Genomic DNA, 20,205 nt, shown 5'->3' on the forward strand with positions numbered 1-20,205 from the left:
CAAGTGATAGAGAAGGGGCAGAGAGAACTATAACAACACCCGAGGTCACAGAAAAAGTGGCATCTCTGGGTTGGGAACCCAGGCCTTCGGCTGCTGTTGCAGGCCTCTCTCCATAGCGTTTTTCTCCCTCTGTATGTGTCTTTGTCCTAATATCTTCTTCTTATATGGATGCCAGTAATGTAGGATTAGGGCCCACCCTAATGACCTCATTTTACCTAAATTACATTTTTAAAGATCCAATCTTCAATCCAGTCACATTCTGAGATACTTACTGGGGGTCAGGACTTCAACATATGGATTGGGGAGGACCCATAACAATATATCTGTTTCTATCTATATATCTATATCTATGTCTATATCCATGTCTGTATCTATGTGTATATACAAATCATCATTTGTGGGGCTTATTTGAACCCGAAATAGTAATAGTGAGAACTCCTCCAAATCCTATTGTGTGACAGTGAAAGCATACATATTCCAAATCCAATTTCCCCAGCTTAATTAGCATGTGGCCCGTTAGCACAAACCTATTAGGAATGAGCATTCTCACAGTCAACTATTATCTAATTTCCGGGCTCCTGAGACCTACTGCTCCATTAATGTTGGAAGGGTGAGCACAGCTGGGGTAAGTCACCATGCTGCTGGCTGGCTGTCAGAAAGCCCATGTGGAATCAGATCTGAAAAGGTGCACTGTGGGCAGCAAGAAAGGGGCTTGTGCTGCGAGCATCCCTTGGGCCTCCGTTACTGGACTCTCTCTGAGACACATACTAGAGGCTGGAACGAACACCTGTCTGTACACAAGAGGCGCAGACATGAATGTGGGACAGTTACTCCTTTTAAGTGTTCAGGCTGTGTGAAACTAGAAAGGGCAGACATTTCTTTCTTCCTTTCTTTTTTTTAAAGAAATCATGTTTATCCAAGAATTTGGCATATTCCCACACTCTTCTTCCTCCCCCCCCACCCCCCTTATCTCTCTTGCTCAATTATTTATTGAGTGAGGGCCTGCTGTGCATGAGGCACTCTGCTAGGTCCTGTGGGAGATAAAGAGATGACTCAGTGGGGATCTGCCATGCATGTTTTAATTCTGATAACCTGTTCCCTGTTCTGCTTTTGGTTATGTGTGCCAGCCTTGCTCTGCCAATTCTTGGCAAACCTAAAAGCCACTTCGGTGAACAGCGTCAAAGCTTCTGAACCCTTGACACTCCCCTCCTCCCTGTAGAATTGATAGCACCTCCTGTCCCCCAGCCACTGGCTCCTGACCCCTCTAGCCCTGTGATGATCACTGCGCTCATCTTGTCTCCCAGGCTGCTTTATTTTGTCCTTTTTATGAGCTGTTCCTTCTGATTCCTCCCACTTCTTCCTCCTCTCACTGTGACTCTTTTCGTGATCCACACTGATCATTTCCAATGAGCCAGCTTAGTGTGAAAGAAGAAAGGATCTAGTGATCTGCTTCATCTTAGCGCACTGTTACTTATTCTAGGGAACAAAGATACTGCTTGAAGAACTCCTTCCTTAGAGTTGAGGGTAAAAACCAGGCCTCCTAGGTTCATTTGTTCCTTGCTAAAGCCCTCACCCCATCCTAAAGTTACTTCCCAGCCACTGAACATGGGGCAGTATGTTAATTTTTTTTTTTTCAAGTAAGAGTGGGAAGGGCATGGAGTGTAAAGAATGAGATTTCACAATGAGATTAAACCTTATGTGCAGGTTATAAAATGTTAAAATTCATACCTGAAATAGAATTCAAAGCAGGCACAGGTTCTACTTGAAAATTTAATTCTTACAACTTAATTTGGCTTGGAAGAACTTGATGTTTTTTATCATATAGACACCGCCGCCGGAGTGTGTGTTCTCCCTACGCTGCCAACCCCTGGGAGACAGCCTCCCTCCTCCCCTGCTAATCAAATTCATGCCCCCTGAAAAGGCCTACCCCTCTCTGAGGGCTGCCTGGGCAGCCATGAACTCCCTGAGGTCCAGCCTCTGTAAGTCATCTTTGCACCTCAGTTACAAAGTCAGATACTTAGTAGGTTCTCAATAGAAGTGTGGGAAATCAAGAAATGAGACTTTCTCCCCTGCTAAACCCCAGGGTGTTTAGTGTCTGCACAACTTACGTGCCTCCCACATTGTTAATGAGCCCCTTTGAGAGGTCAAGGGGGGAAAAGGGAGACATATGTAATACTTTAAAGAATAAAGAATTTAAATAAAAAGAAAGATGGAATGCTTTGTCCTTTCCACCCCGATTGCCGGTTCCTTGGGGAGAAGGGCAGTGTTCATTTTTCTCTCCGTATTCCTCTTCACTGCCCACTGCAGGGATGGCTCACAAATATTGTTGATTTGAACCCTGTTCCTTGTTGCTTGACAGCAGTGTCTGTTGGGAACCATGCTTAGAAAACCGATTTTGCAGAAGCCACAATTTTGTTGTAAATACATCTACACACGGAGTCTGGCTTCCAAGCACTTTGAATGGAGAGATAAGTGGTTATTGGCCCGTTGGTGCTCAGTTTGATGCAACCGCATTTATCCAGCAGTTACTCTGCACCTGACACTGCCCCGGGCGATGCTCCCGCCTCCCATCTCGCTGCTCAGCCCTGATCTGGGGACAGTGCTTGTCCAGCTGGCCATAGATGACCAGGGGGTAGTGCCCATGCTTCCAGACACCAGGCCTGGACCCTGCTGGGTGGTCATGGGGACCTGCTGCTTGCCCAGTGCAGGCCCCTCGGGGTGGTGCCAGCTTGCTGCCTCCTCCCCCATCCTTGGCCCTCCCTTGGGAGCCAGAATAGATTTTGCAGCGAGTTCCATGACCTGACTCCAAAAAGTCTGCACTGTGGCTTTTCAGGAAACTTCAAACTTATCTGCTTAAGAAATAATGCAAAGGGGAAATGAATGCTGGCAAGGCTAAAAGGGATTTCCGGCTGTGTCTTCCCAAGCCAGCCGGCCGGTCAGAGTATTCCCGTGTTAATTCACTGGCATCATCTTGGCGGCAGCACCCCGGCCCCCCCATCCCCCGGCCCCCACTCTGCCTTCCCCCAGTTCCAACTGTTGTGCTGCAGCAGGATTTGGGTTGAATCTGGGCAGAGCCCCCCTTCCCCCCCTTTTAGGAGCAGCCCTCGGGATTCTGTTACCGCACGAGCCTGTGAAAGTGATCCTCGCCTTCCCTTGCACACAAAGGCAGGAGCTCTTTAAGGGAGCTGCCTGCTCCTCCGCACAGCTGCAAGCCAGGGCTCCTGTGGGCTCAGCCACCCAAGCTTTGGCCTGAACATGAGTGGGGAGGCGTCTTGAGGAGCCCCCAGGACACCGGAGCGGGGCAGGGAGGGAGCAGGCAGTCTGCGCGGATGGAGACCACCGGTCCCCGGGGATCGGATTAGGATTAGCCGCTGTTCGGGATGCTCAGCGCGCCGCTTGAGCATCCTGCCTGTGGTCCAGAGGGTGCGGGCAGCGCGCGCTGCGGAATGCCTGCGTGGATTTGACCCAGCGCCCAGAGGCGAGCCCGCATTCGGACACGGCGGATGGGCTTCCGGCCGGGCTGCGCGCAGGCAGCAGGAACGCTCAGCTCCAGGCGGCTGCGAAAGCCTCCGGGCTGCATGGATTTGGCTGTTTCAGCAGCGGAGATTCCTAGCCGGGAGGATCGGAGAGCTCGATCCGCGCTCCAGCTGTGACAACTTCAGGGCTGGCTGCCGACTTCTGTGGGGTCCGGGCTCCGTGGTGCCCTGCAGCCTCTCCCGCCGCTCCCCGCCCCGAAGTCTGCCGCCAGGACTCCCCTGATCGCATCCCCAGCAAGGGGGCCAAGGAGGGGTTAAAAGAAGAGCAGCAACCCTCCCAGCTACTCAACCTGTCGTGACTGCCTGGGTGCCGGGGTTCTGAGAGGGACCGTGCGCTGCCCGGGGAAGCGATGCAAGTCTCCATAGCCTGCACAGAGCACAATCTGAAGAGCCGGAATGGTGAGGACCGACTTCTGAGCAAGCAGAGCTCCAACGCCCCCAATGTGAACGCAGCCCGGGCCAAGTTCCGCACGGTCGCTATCATCGCGCGCAGCCTGGGGACCTTCACCCCTCAGCATCACATTTCTCTCAAAGAGTCCACCGCCAAGCAGACTGGCATGAAATATAGGTATGGATGTCAGCTTTCCTCTCCCCCGGGGCTGCCGGGGTCTGTACAGGTGCAGTGGACACAGTTCATCAGGTTTGCAAAGTGACTTACGTATTGGTGGGTCATTAATTTAGAATTCTCAGGTGTCCCTGATATAGCTCCTTAGGAGGGTGGAAAACCCACATTGTGGTGTGTGTGCATAGGATTTTAAAACACGCAGCCCATTTTGTATATTGTGAAGTGTTAGGTACACCTTGGGAGCTGTATGCCATCTAGTCTGCAGGGAGTAACACAACTGCTGGGAACTGGTTTTGAGATCAGGGTAGCTTTTCAGCAGCATGTGGTTGTCCTAGTTTAGGGTACAGATGCAGTTTCTGTGATTATACGATTAAAAATAGTTTCCCATCTAGTACTCGTTCTTATTTATCTCTTGAAAAATCACGGTAACAAATGCGACGCAAACTTTTGAGGAAGTTTTGTTGCAAATTCGATTGAAGACTGACATTTAAATCTAAATTTAAGTAAAATGTAGACGCTGTTGTGAAGTATGGAGAAAAAGTCAGTTGTTGTAATACTACTAGTTTCCTCATAAATTTTTAAGGCCACTCTTCCTCTGTAGTTTTCCGTAGTTGAAAATCCTCCTGGTGATAGTTGATGCTCTCTTAAATAGGGAATGACTTACATTTGAGAAGTAGAAAATTGCATTATTCAGTTATACGTCTCCTGCCTCTGCTTTGCACTGAAGTTTCCTGACTTTATTGCTCTCAAACTACTGTGTTTCTAATATCAAAGAATGTTTGCAAACCTTGAGGAGAAAAGCTAGTGAAGCATGTTCCAAAGGCTTTGGTTACCCTAACATGCAGATATGATTTTGTCAATGATTTACATTGAACTGTCCAGCCTCTTTCTTAGGAACCAGGTTTTAGGATAGCAGGAATGTAATGCAATTAAAATAGTGCACACCCAAGATTGTTTCCCAGGTGGGATTTTTGAAATAAGCATTTAAACCAATTTCTATAAAACTTGTCCTTGAAAAAGTTTCTTTGCAGAGTTACAGGAAAGCTTCTTATTGTAAAAAACCTCAGGCACTGTTGTTTTGACATATTTTTGAGGTACTAAGGAAGCAAGCTGTGAGTGGGGGTAGGGGTCAGGGCACTATAAAACATGGCTAAAACCGGACCTCAGCATAATGCAAGCAGCCAGACTCCAGGCAGCTCCGCATATGTCAGCAGTGTGAGCATCTCTGCTTACCTGATATTCCATGATGGAGAGTGGGGCCCCACAGTGCCAGTCTGCTAACTGAGACTGCAGTCTTGAGTGCACTGGCACTTTCTATTGCTGCTTCTGTGGCACACACCCAACCCCTGCCCCGTGGACACAGCGCTGCTCTGCATCCGATTCAGCAGCTGAAATGAAGATGGGCTGCTTGCTGCTTTCCTCTGCAGGGCCCCTGGGCACGGGACACTCAGGGTTAAGGCAGATCAGAGAGGTGATTTGAATTGTGGTCTCCAGCATGTTAGCCGCAACACGAGCTTCCTTTTTGTAAACCAGAAGAAACAAAACCCCTTCCTTTCTGGTGGCAGAATTTCCTAGTTGCTTGGGTATCACTGTATTGGAAGAGATTGGTCTTATGATGGCTTTCAGACGCAGGAGATTTCTATTAAGGGTTTTCTGGTAATAGTTGCTCAGCTCAGATGGGATGATAATTGCCTCTCTTTATCAAAAGGTGTGCAAGTAAGATTCACGTGGGCACCTCTCATTACTGGTAACTAAAACCTGCTCTTTTTGGACAAAAAGGTAGCCACCTGTGGTCTTCAGTGTACTCTGACTTTACTAGTAATATGCTATTTGTTGTTTATGGTGACTGGATAAGATACCTGGTCTCCACTCCCCCTCTTATTCTGAACCTTCCTATCTATGACAGGCAGGTGGTTTTGTGTGTGAGTATGACTTAACCCCTCTCTTTTTCAAATTCTACTCAGAGTGACCTTAGGGAAAAAAATAATGAGATTATGCCAAATGTATACTAAGATTTTCTTAGTGTTGGAGAGACAGAGGTGAGAGGAGAAAGAGGCTAACTATACACTTTAAAAACAATGAAAGGAATTGCTTTATTAGCCCAGTTATCTTTTTTCTTTGAAAATGATGTCACTAAAATATAATATCCATGTGTAGACTATTGATTGATGATAACAAATAGCAAAACATAAAATATAATGCCATACAGTTGGGGAGGGAATTGACTTACGTAAGTGATCAGGGAAATGTCTGAAGGAACTAGAATGGAAAGTCACTGTCTAATTGTGTTTATAATAATACTTTTATCCTTGTCCTGGCCGGGTGACTCAGTTGGTTGGAGTGTCATCCCATATACCAAAAGGTCTAAGGTTTGATTCCTGATCAGGGCACTTACCCAGGATGCAAGTTCGGTTCTCTTTTGGGGCACATACAAAGGAAACTGATCAATGTCTCTCCCTCTCCCTCTCTCTCTCTCTCTCTCTCAACATATCCTTGGGTGAGGATTAAATAACAATAATAATATTCTTATCCTTGAAAATTATTTCATTAGGCATAGCTTAATAGGGATCCACAAACCCTAGAAGATAAAGATTATTATCTTTTTGTGTATTTTTTGAGGAGAGGGTTCATAGCTTTCATCAGAATTTGAAAAGTGTCTACCACTCAAAAATTGTCAAAAAGCAGTGTTATAGAGTAAAGAGATATTCATTTAGTCAACAAATATTTACTGCGCACCTATTCTGCACCAGGAACCTTACTGAACTGGGTGCACAAAGGTATGGAAACCAGGCAAGGTTTGGGGCTTACACTCAGGTTGGGAAAACAAACAAACAAATAAACAAACAATAATCTATTGTAAGACAGTCCCATGAAGGATATGTTTTGGAGGGAGATAGTCATGCCTGGGCCAACTTAGTTTATCCATTTTGAGGCTATCATCTCTGCTTTAGTTTCAGGACTGCATCTTGAGGCATGGGTAATTGTGTCCATATCTGCCACCTGTTTTGCCACCCCAGGGACTTCTTTTAGGTACCAATCATGCTGTAAGGTGCTGCCTGGCCATTGAGGACTTATCTATAACCCTGATAAATAAATAGAATGCCTTCTGCTCATATAATTGCTTTATGATTTTTAAAGCCCAACTCATATCATAGACTGTGATTACCATTCATTAATCAAGAACCCATGAACTTGGATTTTAGAAATATTATACCCTTGTGTGAAGCATCTGAATTCTGTAAGAATAAAGTGCTCAAATCCACTATTAGACCCACACTACCACTGTGCAAGAATCTCGCATAAAATTAGCTATTGTTTCAAGGCTAAGGATGGAAAAATAATCCATGAGAACAATTTGCTACTCAATGATACTGTCAGCCCAAAGAACAAGATTCCACATAATGTTTATCCTGGGACTGTCCTATGTGTAAATAACAGAACTATTTATTACATTTCTTAGAGTGTTTACACTTGTGCTTTGTTAATGTGTTTGTATTTCTTTATGTTAATTTTGTGTGTTTTTAATCTCAGACTTCATTAGACCATGCTAGAGTTTGATGTACAATCTGCAACCATATGTGATAGCTGTAGATACACACATGAGCCTTTCATCCTAAGAAAGTCAAATCACTCAGAACTGAAGTTAAGCCAGATTGGTTTGGTTATTTTTGCTTGTTTGGTTGTTGGTATCATTTTTGTAAGTCTTTAGAATGATTCAGCTACTAGATTTTACATCTTCTCAGTGCTTTTGTCATTCAGAATTGAGCACATTTGTACTGATGAGCTACCTCCAATTCTATCATTGTTACTTTAGCTCTAGAGCAATTGGAATATTCATGGATGCAATTTCATTGAGAAAAATTTTCTCTGTAACACATACATTCACGTCAATATAGTCTGTGTTGTATAGTTACATAAGACATGCTAAAATTCTTAAGAGGATTCTTTACCAGAAGTATTGCCTGAGCAATAATCTGAATTCCACTAAAAAACTTCTTTTTCCAGTTTTTTAGGTCAATCACGTTACCACTTCTGTCATTTAAAAGTTTTTAAAATAATTATAGATTCATAGGAATTCACACACACATACACACACGGAATTTCCTTGTACCTTTATTCAGTTTTTTTTTCTAGTGGTCATATCTTATATAACTACAGTACAACACCAAAACTAGTAAATTGACATTGGTACAGTCCACAGAATTTATTCATTTTATACCAGTTACATATATACTCGTGTGTGTGTTTATATGTCTACAGTTTCATCACCTGTGGAAGCTGTGTAACTATCACCACCATGAAGAAGCAGAATTGTTGCATTATCACAAGGCTCCCTCAAACTGCCCTTTTTATAGCCACAGCCACATACTCCTCCCCAATCCCTAATCTTTGGCAACCACTAATTCGTGATCCATCTCTACAATTTTGTTGTTTCAAAAACCTTATATAAGTGGAATCATACTGTTTTTTTAATATTTGGGAATTAGCTTTTCCCCCCACTTAGCATAACCCCTTTGAGACCCATCCAAATTGTTGTGTGTATCAATAATTCATGTCTTTTCATTGCTAAGTAGTCTTCTGTGGTGTGGATGTTCCACAGTGTTTTTTAATCATTCATCCACTAAGGGACAATCAGGTTGGTGTCATTGTTACTTTTAGGATGCATTAGAAAACATGAGATTATAACATTATTTCCAAGTCACTTAGTAGCTCAGAATATAACATTCAAACTACGTAACAGGCACCTGAGGTCCTTCATGGTCTGATTTCTATCATGCTTTCCCATTGCTATTCTTTGTTTTCTCATTTTACCTCCAACTTCATGCTTGAGGTAAGGACTGCTCATGGTACCCTGAACCTTCTTGTGTGTGTGTTTTTTTATGTCTCTGTATCATTTTTCACACTGGTCCTTTTGTCCTGGAATGCTCCTACCCCTCTTGACAAGTCAGGCAAACTCCCATGCATCCTCCAAGACCCAACTCTAGCATAATCTTCTATGTGAAACCCTTGGCTCCCTCCCATATAGCATTACTCTTTACTGCCTTCACTGCATTTGGTTCTTACTTCTGTTATTGAAACGATTGATTGCATGGTGCTGGTATTATATATCTGCATCTGTGTCTTCCCCATCAGTCTGTGAGCAGCATGAGGTCTGGGTTTTATTCACCTTTGTAACCTGGCACCTAGCACATAATAGCTACTTGGAAAATGACTACACATGTGGGACACTCTGCTAAGTGCTGCAGATACAGAGAATGAGAGTCCTTTCTGGAATATTTACAGTTTAGTCTGACTAGTTTTCTACACACAAAGGGCTGCCTATGTTAAGGGATACAAAAAATAAATCTTGCAGTAGTTTGAGGAGACCTCATTCACCAGGGCTGCTGTAGTCAGGGAGAGGTTTCATGAAAAAGGTGAGTAGTGGAGCTTGGTATTGAGGAAGGAGAAATACCAAGATGAGCAGAGAGGAGGAGGACAACAGCTTTCATCAGGGGAAACAGTATGTCCCAAAGACTGCATGGAGTGGTGAGAAGTCATGGAATAGGGTGGAGGGTTTGTGCGGGCAAGTAGTGAGAGAGCATATTGTAGACTTAAAGAGGGATTAGATGATGGTGCCTTGGAGGTCAGGGTAAGTAAGTTAGACAGGAGGTAAACATCAGCAGTGGTGGAACCTCTATAGGTTTTTGATCAGGGTGTCTGGTTACACAATTCTGTCAAGAGAGGCTTAAACTGGCAGTTGCTCACAAAAGGAAGTTCATGGTCTCACTTCCCACTCCATATTTTACATTTGAAATGAGAGAATTTATGTTGAATTCTGTAGCACTCCCTATTTTTCTATGTAGAATCAAGACCACTTAGAAAAGACACAGAGCAGGTGCCTTCCCTAGGCCATTCCTACCCCAGCCTCTTTATTAAAGCACAGGTCTCATCCACTGTTCTTTACCTCCTACGAATGGTGGGCAGACTTGGAGTCAAAGCAATTGAAGTGAGATCAGTCTTGCCAGCCCATTACGTAAAAGGCACCGTGTGTGTGTGTGTGTGTGTGTGTGTGTGTGTGGTGTGTGTGTGTGCGCGCGCGCCCCTCCGTATAGGGAAAAGTGGGAGGAAATAGGTGGGCTGAAGTGGAAGAGAAGAACCAGCTCTGTGGCTGTGTTTCAAATAGAAATATTTGATTTTAGTCCAGAGAAGAGAGCAGCTTGGTTACTTAAAATGCCAGTTATTTTTTTCTTCTTTTTTGGGTAAAGAGTACAGTTGTCATTCCCACTGACTCCCATCATGGGTGTGGGCTTTCCTCTCTTCCTCAAAGCAAAATGCTGAGAATGGGGAGGAACCTTCCTGAAAATTAGTTGCTGACTCAATCTCATGGAGTTTATTCCACCTCTGCAAAGCACCAGTCAGAAGTCTGGCATCCATGGGATGGTGAGAAAATGGTAGGAGGGAGGGAGCCTCCTGGAAGTTGTCAGGCAAAAGCAGTTCCAGGTCCATGGCTGTGTGTGTGTGTGTGTGTGTGTGTGTGTGTGTGTACATGTGCAAGGGAAGGCATCCATCCAGTGTTTCCAGAAGCAGCGCATCTTCTAGCTGCAATCTTTAACTGGGTTGCTTCAGATAGAGTCCTTGATCCCAGATCTACCTAATAACCCCCTTTAGAAGTGCCCTCATGTTAATAGGTATCCTTCTTAAAAATGTTCTGAAAACATTTCAACTTGAGGTAATTTGAGAAATGGTCTGAGAGGAGAAGAAAACAGCATTAGATTCAAAAGGAAAATCAAATGAATAAATTAGACTGATTTTTCAAATTCATTTTATCAAATTCATTGTCTATTATTAGTCTATTAATTGATGAATAGTATGAGGTTTGAGTGCAGTGAATCTGATTAAAATATATGACTCTTGGTTTCCTTGAGTATTACTCAAAACTCCTTTTGGGAGAGGAAATCCCTTTGTGAAAAGAATTGAATTCACAAGCATCCTTTTCCTACAAGAATGTCACAGTCATTATGATAGTTATAGACATAAAAAAAGGGTTCGATGTTGCAAATTAATCATGTTGTGTGCTTAATAAACATCACTGTCACCAGTTTTCCACTCTTCTCAGTATTAGGAAATAGAGCAATAGAGACTGAGGAATTTAAGGCAAAAGTCTTCAAAATTCCCATTTCAGTAATGAGAATGATTGACTAATCTTGTGCGATCACTACTAATGAATGCATGAGCAGCGGCGTCCACAGGGAGGGGACTTCAGGTGCCATCTAGTTCAGTCACCTTGGTTTACAGAGAATGGCCAGTTTCTTGGCCAGAGCTATTCGGGGAACAGATGGGAGGGTCAATGCCAAGCTCAGGTCTCCTGACATCATGAGTAGGATTCGCGCACGCCTTTAGTTTCTACGTTGCAACTTCTTGGTTATGCCCCATGTTTTCAACACAGGAGAGAAGCACAGTGCATTAATGCTTCTAGAAGGGACAATTCCCTCCGACATATATGCACAGTTTGCAGTTTAGCTTTTATCTCTAGAAGCAGCAAAGCCATGCTGTGCACTGAGAGAGCCAGACCAGCTTTTTTCACCGCCTGCAGAGTGTGAGGACCCAAAGTATCCCCACGATAGCCTTTGACTTGTACATGTTCTGAACCTGGCCATAAATTAGTTTCCAGATGACAGTGTGCTTAGCCTCACCATTGGTAAAGAACTGGTTTCTCAGAAAGAGCTCTACGAAACCATGGGCACAGTGATCGGACGGTGCAACGTGTCAGTCCTGGATCAGAAATGCTCAAATGGGCATTCAGCACCGCGCATGCTTTACTCTCCTTCATGCTTTCAGAGGTTATTTGGAAACCTTGCTCCTGGGACTCAGGATCAAAGTACATTTAAAAATCCTCCTTGCAGGTTGATTTTCAGTTACTCAGATTGGAAACCAAAACAGAAGCCCAGCAGTGATTTTTCTTTTTCCCTGAGAATCGACAGCGAGGGAGGTCTCTGAGAGCTCTTGCACGGGCCATCTGGTGCAGCCCTCGTGAGAAATCTGCACAGTTTTCCCAATTTACACTGTGCAGCAAGTACTTGTAAAGGCCCCTGAAGAAATATTGTGTAATCTCCTTTCACAGCAGTCATGAAAAAATTTGGCTCTTCTTTCTAAGAATCAGAATCATTCATTAAGCTCTGAAATGCTCAGAGGAAGCAATAAGGTGAGGGTGCTGAGATGGCTCGTCTATTGTCTGGATCCTAACAGTTTAGAAAGTGGAAATAGAAGATTGAGGGGCAAGAAAGCAAGGGCACAGCAGTGGGGCAAGGGGGAGGGGCACTCAGTGGCATGTGGAGGACCCCCCACCCCTGGGACACCAGGGAGGGGACTCCTTCCCATTCTGATTCCAGCACCCGCTCACCTGGCCCGACTGTTCTGCTGCTGAACCATCCAAGAGTGAAAAAAAGCATTTCACGAAGTCAAAGTCCTTCTTGCAATTGACTCAGCTCATTCCGAGCTGTATGGAAAGCTTCTGGGACTGTCCTTGATTGAAATAGAAAATGAGCAGCTATAATTTCCTGCCTCGTAAGGCTTCTGGTACTTGAAAACCATTACCACGACAGCCTCCTAATCCAGGATGGTTCTCATCCTTTCCTCCTAGATTTCGTTTTCCGACACCCAGTTGTAATTATGGCTGGCATTTAAACCCTCTACAGCATGACTACATCTCCTTGAAGTCCTCCAGAGCTGGATATAGTTCGAAGTAAAAGTCTAGACTTTTTAATACAGAATAGCAAGATCGCCTAATAATAGAAGCAAACTCTATCTCCTTGTTTGCATTTCGTGGTCATGCTTTCTGTATTTGGAGAAAAATCCTTTTAATATTTTGAGTCAATCTTTGAAAAATTTGCTGTGAAACATTTTTTTTTTAAATTCTAACCTATTTTCTAGAATTGTGGAGGATAACTGTGCTGATACATAGTAATTCTTGTAGGATCATCAGCTCTAAATATTATAATGGTGGTAACTGATGTCTCTTGAGTTGAAGAAGCATGAAAAGGTCAACTTTAATCTGTAAGTTTCAATGCTGGTTGAGTATCCACATAAAAACTAACAAGGTATAGTACAATTAATTTGACTTTTTATGGACTCTTATAGAAAAGTGTTTTTCAGTCTAGCAGGTTTAAATGTAAAGGCAAGTGCGCATGGCTAGTCTTATTAACAAGAGAAGTTTTCTGTATTTGTAATTACCACCTTCCAGGAGAGCATCCCAGAAGGGACTCAGTTGCAGTGTTCTTCATGATGAGTTTGTATGTACTGGAAGGCCCATTTGGTTTAAAAGAGCTCTTATGTAAGAAAAGCAAGCTTTCCCCTGAAGAACATATGCTAATAAAATACCCTTTTTCCCATTTCTTTGAAATTAGTTTCCACTTTAAACTTGGTTTTTATGCCACTGGGTTTTGTTGGTAGTGTCTTTGGCCTGAGACCAGAGCAGCAAGCTTATTATAAAAATCAATCATGTAAATAATACGACTTTAATGAATGTGCCTCTCTCTCTCTCAACTCAAGAACCAGCAACGCATTCCCTTGAGGCATTTGACGAACATAAACCTTTTTGCATCGCCATTACTCTGTTTCCTACCCCTTCACACATGAGCGCTTCCGTATCATCTTGTATGTACTGAAAAGGCTGAAAATCCAGAAGTCTTAGTCCAATTCCAGAGGGTGTTCATCTTGGATATAGGATTAGTTTTAATGAAGAGAAAATAAATGAAGTGTAAAGGGACTCAAACAGAAAGTGGGTGTTGGGAAATTCATGGCCTCACTTCCCACTCAATAGTGGCTTATCTTTTGTTTCCAAGGAAGAAGGTTAAGGTTTCAATTTCCCTCAAATATAATTTCTCCAAAAGGTCTAGACTTTTCAGTAGAGAATAGCAAGTTTCATGAATTAGGATATGAACAACTCAGGAGGCCTGGATCTCTTAGACCAGAAAAGCACAGGATCATTCCTAACCACAAAAACCAGTGCACACGTGCCTGGGGATTCCAGCCTCCACCAGATGTTTCCTGTGGGTTTTAGCAGGACCTTCTGTGGTCCTATTTCAAAACAAGAGGTGATTTAAAAGGGGTCCAGCAAGAATCCTTAGTTTCCTATCCTGCAACAAACTGCCATGAAATTAATGCCGTAAAACAACACAAATGCATTTTCTTACAGTTCTGGAGTCTGAAGCCTAAAATCAAGGTATCGGCAGGGCCATGTTCCCCCTGAAGGCTGCAGGGTAGGAATTAATTTCCCTCCCTTTTCCCAGTTCCAGAGGCCACTTGCATTCCTTAGCTCCTGGCTCCTTCATCCACCTTCAAAGCGCATCTCATCAACTTCTGATTTTGTCTTCACCTCTTTCTCTCAGTTTGATACCTTGGTCTTCCCTTGACAAAGCCTGTTGTGATAGTGCTGGGCCCAATGGGTAACCCAGGATGACCTCTTCATCTTGAAACCTTTAACTTAATCACCCCTGCAATGTCCCGTTTACTATGTAAGGTAATATTATTGACAAATTCCACGAATTAGGACATGAACAACTTTCAGGGGCTATTATACAGGCTACCCAACATATCATGCAAATATGTGACAAATGAGAGGAGAGAGTGAAAGGAACCCTAAAGTATAAAATGTTACATCCTCATCACTTTCTCTAGCATCCAAGACTTATTCAGGTGAGGTGAGACAGCTAAAGTAATAATGAGGTCCTTGAAAAGGCAGGGCACTGGGATTTCAGTGTGTAAGGCTACAGCTAGGTTTTGAATCAGAATAAAAATTCCCTTTTCCAGTGTGTAGCTTCAGTGTGAAGAGATTAAACAGTTTTATCTTGGCCTTGGCAACTACTACAACGGCGGCTACGTATCGCTTGAATCTGCTCTGCTCCTTAGCTCCCTTCAATGCAGCACTTACTAGAAATACCCCTTTTTCCTTTTCCTGTTTTCCTTTCAAGACCAAAGAACAAATGAGAAGATTTGACATTAGTAGAAAAATCAATAGGTAACCATAAAGATCAGCTGTAATTAAAATTCCGGTGGGTCAACAAGTTATACCCACCTCCACATTTCAGGACGATGACCAGTGAGATATGGACTCCCCCTCCTTCCCAGCACCTGGGATGGTGGGAGCCGCAGCAGCAGCCCACTTTTCATCCTGATGGGGTGAATCTGTGAGGCTCTCTGCACATCTCATAATAGAATTTTACCTTTGCGCCTGTCCCTGCCTCATAGCAGTTGTCATGGCAGTATTGTGGGGGAGGAAAGAAGGTGTTTTTTGCAAGGATGTAAAAACTTTTTCCTGAACTCTTTGTTAAATATTATTCACTTGAAGCCATTAGGTTGGCCAGTCATTTTATTTTCATCACAAAAGGCTTTTATTCTTAGTCATAAAATCTGCACATATTCTGACACAGATTTTCAAATGTTTTAAATCTCATGCAGTTTTCCTCTGTGGAGTTTGGTCTCACCTACCAATAGAGGAAGCTGGTTGTTGCTCATTTTTTTCCATCTCCTTCCTAAGACCCACAGCTCCTCAACCACCGCTTAGAATAGTGGGCTTTGAAGATTACATGTTCTCGATGCCAAATCATTTAAATCTACACCCTCGCTTGGCATACAAGCAGTAAGTACCATATTGCATCAAATTTGGGGCAAAATAGTAGATCAAAGTAAGTTAGAAAAGAGACTCACTGGAGATTCAGAAATCAGGGGAGTTGAGAGTTAAAACTCAACCTTGGCCTATCATTCATTTTCTTGTGGCCAGATATTGTTTCCTGGAGGCTGTAGGGAAGGCTATGGTTGAAGGAATTGAGGAAATGATGCCCTAGGGACCCTGCTGACTGTGGACTGAGCTACCGCCCTCAACTATGAAGCTGGGTGCAGTGCATGGGCTGGGATGCAATGGTGCCGGAAGTCATTGTAAAGCAGAAATGGGCTGGTGTTGTGGTAGAATCCTGTACAGGCCTAGGCAGTTCCACATGTGTTTTCAACTTAGTGTCATTTTGATATAGACAGGACAGTGAATTTGGAGCCAACAAGAAGCTCTAAGCCTCTCATGTAGGGCAGGAAGGAAGGGGAAGAGCCGGACCTACCCTTGCTGCCCACCGAAGTATTGCCAATCGGGTCTGTATTCTGACTCAGAGAAGATATTTTCCTTAGGCCTAATGCAAATCCGGCAATGACAACATTGGTTAATGTTGACAGCAGAACAGAAAAATGAGCAAATTGAAGTCTGTATGTTTATTCTACTAATGAACTCTGCCTGATTTCAGGTCATTGGTAGCCACTAATGAAGCAAATATGTGAACTTCAGTTTCGCTTCTTAGCAGGAAGGCAATGCTGTCACATGACAATAGCCTTGATCAAATTATTTGACCTTACTTTAGCAGTGATTCATTTTAGGAATAGAAACATTCATAAGATGTTAGTGTATAATTTTTCTTGTTGGTTATTCCTGAGATGGAAATACCTTGGGGACAGTGTTTGACGAGACAAATGCTAATTATCAGCATGTGTGAATAACATACTGCGCCACTAAAAAGCATACTTTATGTTGATTGCCTATGTAAACATTTAAAGCAAGGGATTAAAAGAGCTTAATTAATATTATTTTTATCCTTGAGAAAAACTCTGTAAGGAGTGTTAATGCCCATTTTCAGTTACAGCAAATGAGACACAAAACAGAACCTAACGGCATATTGTACAATCCAAAATATCAAACTTTTGGTTTCAACTTTTGGTTTCAATTTTAAATTCTGACAGCGCCTAGCTTGGTTTTTCTTGTAGTGACCAGCATATTGTTTATGCCAATAGTGAATCAGGGTGTAATCAAATCTAACTTTGGCAAATGACATTTCTGGGCAAGGTGCTACTTTCTCTTGTTGGAGTGAGGCAGTGGAATGGTCCAGGTACTCGGTGCCCAGAAAACCAGGGCAGAGATGGGACCAGAGCAGCATCATGGGATGAAGAATGTGCCTTCAGGAGTTCAGAGCTGATCCCAGAATCCACAGGCTGATGTAATGTTAAGGAACCATATGTTTATTTTTGGCAGTTCAAGCTATTAGAAATCTGCATGGGGGGTGGGGAGATAAGTGCATCTTCAGGTGTTAATAGGTAAATCAATACATAGCTTAAGGAGCTAACAGGTATTTTGAAGGTGATTTTATGGACAACTATTTGTCATACACATTTGCTCTAGTAAGGTTGTGTGTGTGTGTATGTTTAAGGTACAAACACAAAACATGGAGTGATAGTGGTGAATGGCTCTGTGGGAGCACAGCATAGTAGCTAAGGGAACTATAGTGTTCATTTACCCCACTTTGTCTTCACTGGCAAATATCTCTGTGCCCCAGTATCTGTAGGATGAACCTAGTAATCAATCTTTTATGGGGTGATTTGGAAGATTGCATGAGATAATTTATGTAAAGTACCAGTTGTTACCCATTATACTTGTCATTAGCATCAATACCAAGGGCAAGAATAAATGAGGCTCTGTGAACATATGGTATGGTCATTGAAATAGGTCTTTTTGCAAACTTTTTGTTTGTTTGTTTAGAATATTCATATTTTAATCATCCCCAGTCCTAGCACAAGTCTGGCATGTTGTAGGTAATCAGTAAAGGTTTGTTGGATGGGTGAATGGATCCATGAAGGTCTAGCTTTCATACTTTCAAAGGCTACCACAAAAATTTTTTACACTATTACTCTTGCGGCTTCAGTGCAGGCTTCATTCTCTACCAGACTTGTCTGGTTCACATTCATGATGAGTCCTCTTTCCTTTGGAAGCAGGAATCCTCTCTGCTTTTGACCTTGGCTGCTGAAGAGCCTGATCTATCTTTGCTGGCTCCCATGGTTTCTGTTATATCTGCTTACCCCCAGCTTGTACCAGAAAAGCATGTGAGGAGGTTCCAAAGTCATATGGATTACAAAAAGGGGGGGGGGGCTCAAACAACAGGGTAAAGACAGGGATCAGGATGCTTGTGACATTTGTGCCATTCAGACTCTAAAGCACACTCACATCCTTGGAAACCATATGCTGGCCACACACTGTGTGCAGGGTCTGGGGGCAAGGATGGGGGGCGGGGACTGCTCGAGTCCTCGTTTTTGTTGGTTGTCTGCTAAGAATGAGATGGTGATTCCCAAGTTACCATTTTTAAAAAAGTGAACAATAAAAGCAAGGTGGTTTATAAAACTATATTCATATATATAGATACCTATATTACTGTATATAATAAACAGATTAGTCATGCAAAGACAATACCTTATGAAAAATATATGTTGGGCGAAATTATTTATACTAACAAACAATATTCACAGGTTCTTATTGGTCAATTAAAAAAATGATATAACAATTCCAACAATTCCAAGGCTCCTTCAGTGACTTGGAGTTTGAACAGAATGTAATGTGCAGATGGAGCTGGTTGAGTCTTCTTCCTATGGCACCTCCAGTCACCCTGGCCTTCTCTCAGTGGCTGCAGCAGATGCGGGGTCTGAATTCCCCAAGGGTAAGGTAGCAGGGCCACTTGAGACCCCAAGTCCAGTCCCACTTCCTCCAGCCCACACTTAGCTACAACATTTTCTTCTGAGATCCATGAACAGAAACTGATTTGTTTGTACTGGGGCGAGGCATGGTGAAACCACTTAAAGATACATATTGACATGTATGGTTTCTCACTCCATCTCTCCAGTTTCTTTTTTTTTCATTCAAGCAAGTAGCTGATGTTTTCTTATTTGCAGAAAATGTGGTTTTACATTTCCAAAATTCTAAATCCATTGAAGAGGGTCAGGTTTGAGAGAAGAGGCACTTTCCAGATTCAGTCGAGGTTCTTCTTAGAAGATCCCATGAGCCTTGCTCTCTGGTAGCACCTGAAGAACATAATAGAATCTCATAGGCAATGCCCTGTGCTCCTGGGGAGACTGGGTCCCCAGCCTGGGGTGTCCAAACCCTCCCAAGATCTGTGAAGCTCCCTGAGTGTCTTCAAAGTAGCAGAGCTGAGGACCATGTGATCTGGGACAAAGGCCAAGTGGACAGATGACTGGTGATGGGAGGGATTTTCCAAAACCTTAGACCCTCAGACCTTGGCCCAATGCCAGTAGCATGGAGGAAGCCATTATTGTTTGAAAATTAAATTTCCTGTCAGCTTGGCGGGGGGGGGGGGGGGGGGGAGGGGGCGCGGGTAGGGGGAGCTGAGTTGAAATTAAGTTAATTTGTAGAAAAATGTTAACATGCTTTATTTCTTGCACACCTGAGTTTGTGGCTTGAGATTCTCACCTGTTTCTTACGCATTTTGGAAGGTGGACAAGGCAGGCAGGAAGGACAATTCAGACATCGTTTCAAGAAAGAAAGAAAGAAAGCAAGAGCAGTGAGGAAGAGAAAAAGTGCTGTATGCTGCAGACACACGAGTCTCCAGGCTTAGCCATGCAGAGGCTCTAGGGATTTGTTTTAAGAACAGCAGAAGTTATTTTTATGGAAATAGGGAACATTTTTATTTGAAATGTTTTCAACATTTTTATTCTGCCTTTACAAAAATAGAAATTATTTATTTGGTTAAAAAGTTCCTTCTACTGGCATGCTTATGTCTCAAAAGAACAATTCAACAGCCTCCAGTTTAGAAGAAGAGAATGTTATTAAAATTGAAGCAGAGCTGAGGACAGAGAAAATGAAAGACTCTGAAGTTGTCCTGGTGCTGTGATTGCCCCTCTGAGGGAGAAGAGCCAGGAAAGTGCAGACGTGTAAATAAGGCAGAGCAACACCATCTCCTGGAGGCCACTGACGGACCACATTATTACTCAAATATCATGCACTGTTCTAACCATGATATAGCAGGAGTTAGAGGACAGATGTCTGTTATTACTAAACTATGATTCTTAAAGCCTTTAAATATTTAATTGTGATTATTCAGAACGGAGTCGGATTGTACAGGGTAAATAGTGCCTAGTAGAGCATCATGCTCATATAGTATATGGATTCTTAATGATTAAGGCCGATATGATTTCAAATGGATGGCTTTATTCAACAAACACTGCCTGAGCTCCACTCTGTGCTAGGCTCTTTTCTGGGTGTTGAGAATAAGGGAATGAACAAAATAGTCTTTGCCTTTCAAAAGATTA

At 43.1% G+C, this 20,205-nt stretch overlaps 1 protein-coding gene across 1 annotated transcript in view; it reads left to right on the plus strand.

Annotated features, from left to right (window-relative positions):
• Positions 1–3,117: 3,117 nt before the first annotated feature.
• KCNAB1 (potassium voltage-gated channel subfamily A regulatory beta subunit 1) overlaps positions 3,118–20,205 on the plus strand; it is a 204,258-nt gene continuing 187,170 nt past the window's right edge. The window contains exon 1 of the mRNA XM_081086398.1: positions 3,118–4,104. Within this exon, the coding sequence (XP_080942524.1) occupies positions 3,887–4,104 (218 nt within the window). The 5' untranslated portion in view covers positions 3,118–3,886. The remainder of the gene's footprint in view (positions 4,105–20,205) is intronic.

The sequence above is a fragment of the Myotis nattereri genome (assembly GCF_964212035.1).
Source record: "Myotis nattereri genome assembly, chromosome: 3".
NCBI lineage: Eukaryota > Metazoa > Chordata > Mammalia > Chiroptera > Vespertilionidae > Myotis > Myotis nattereri.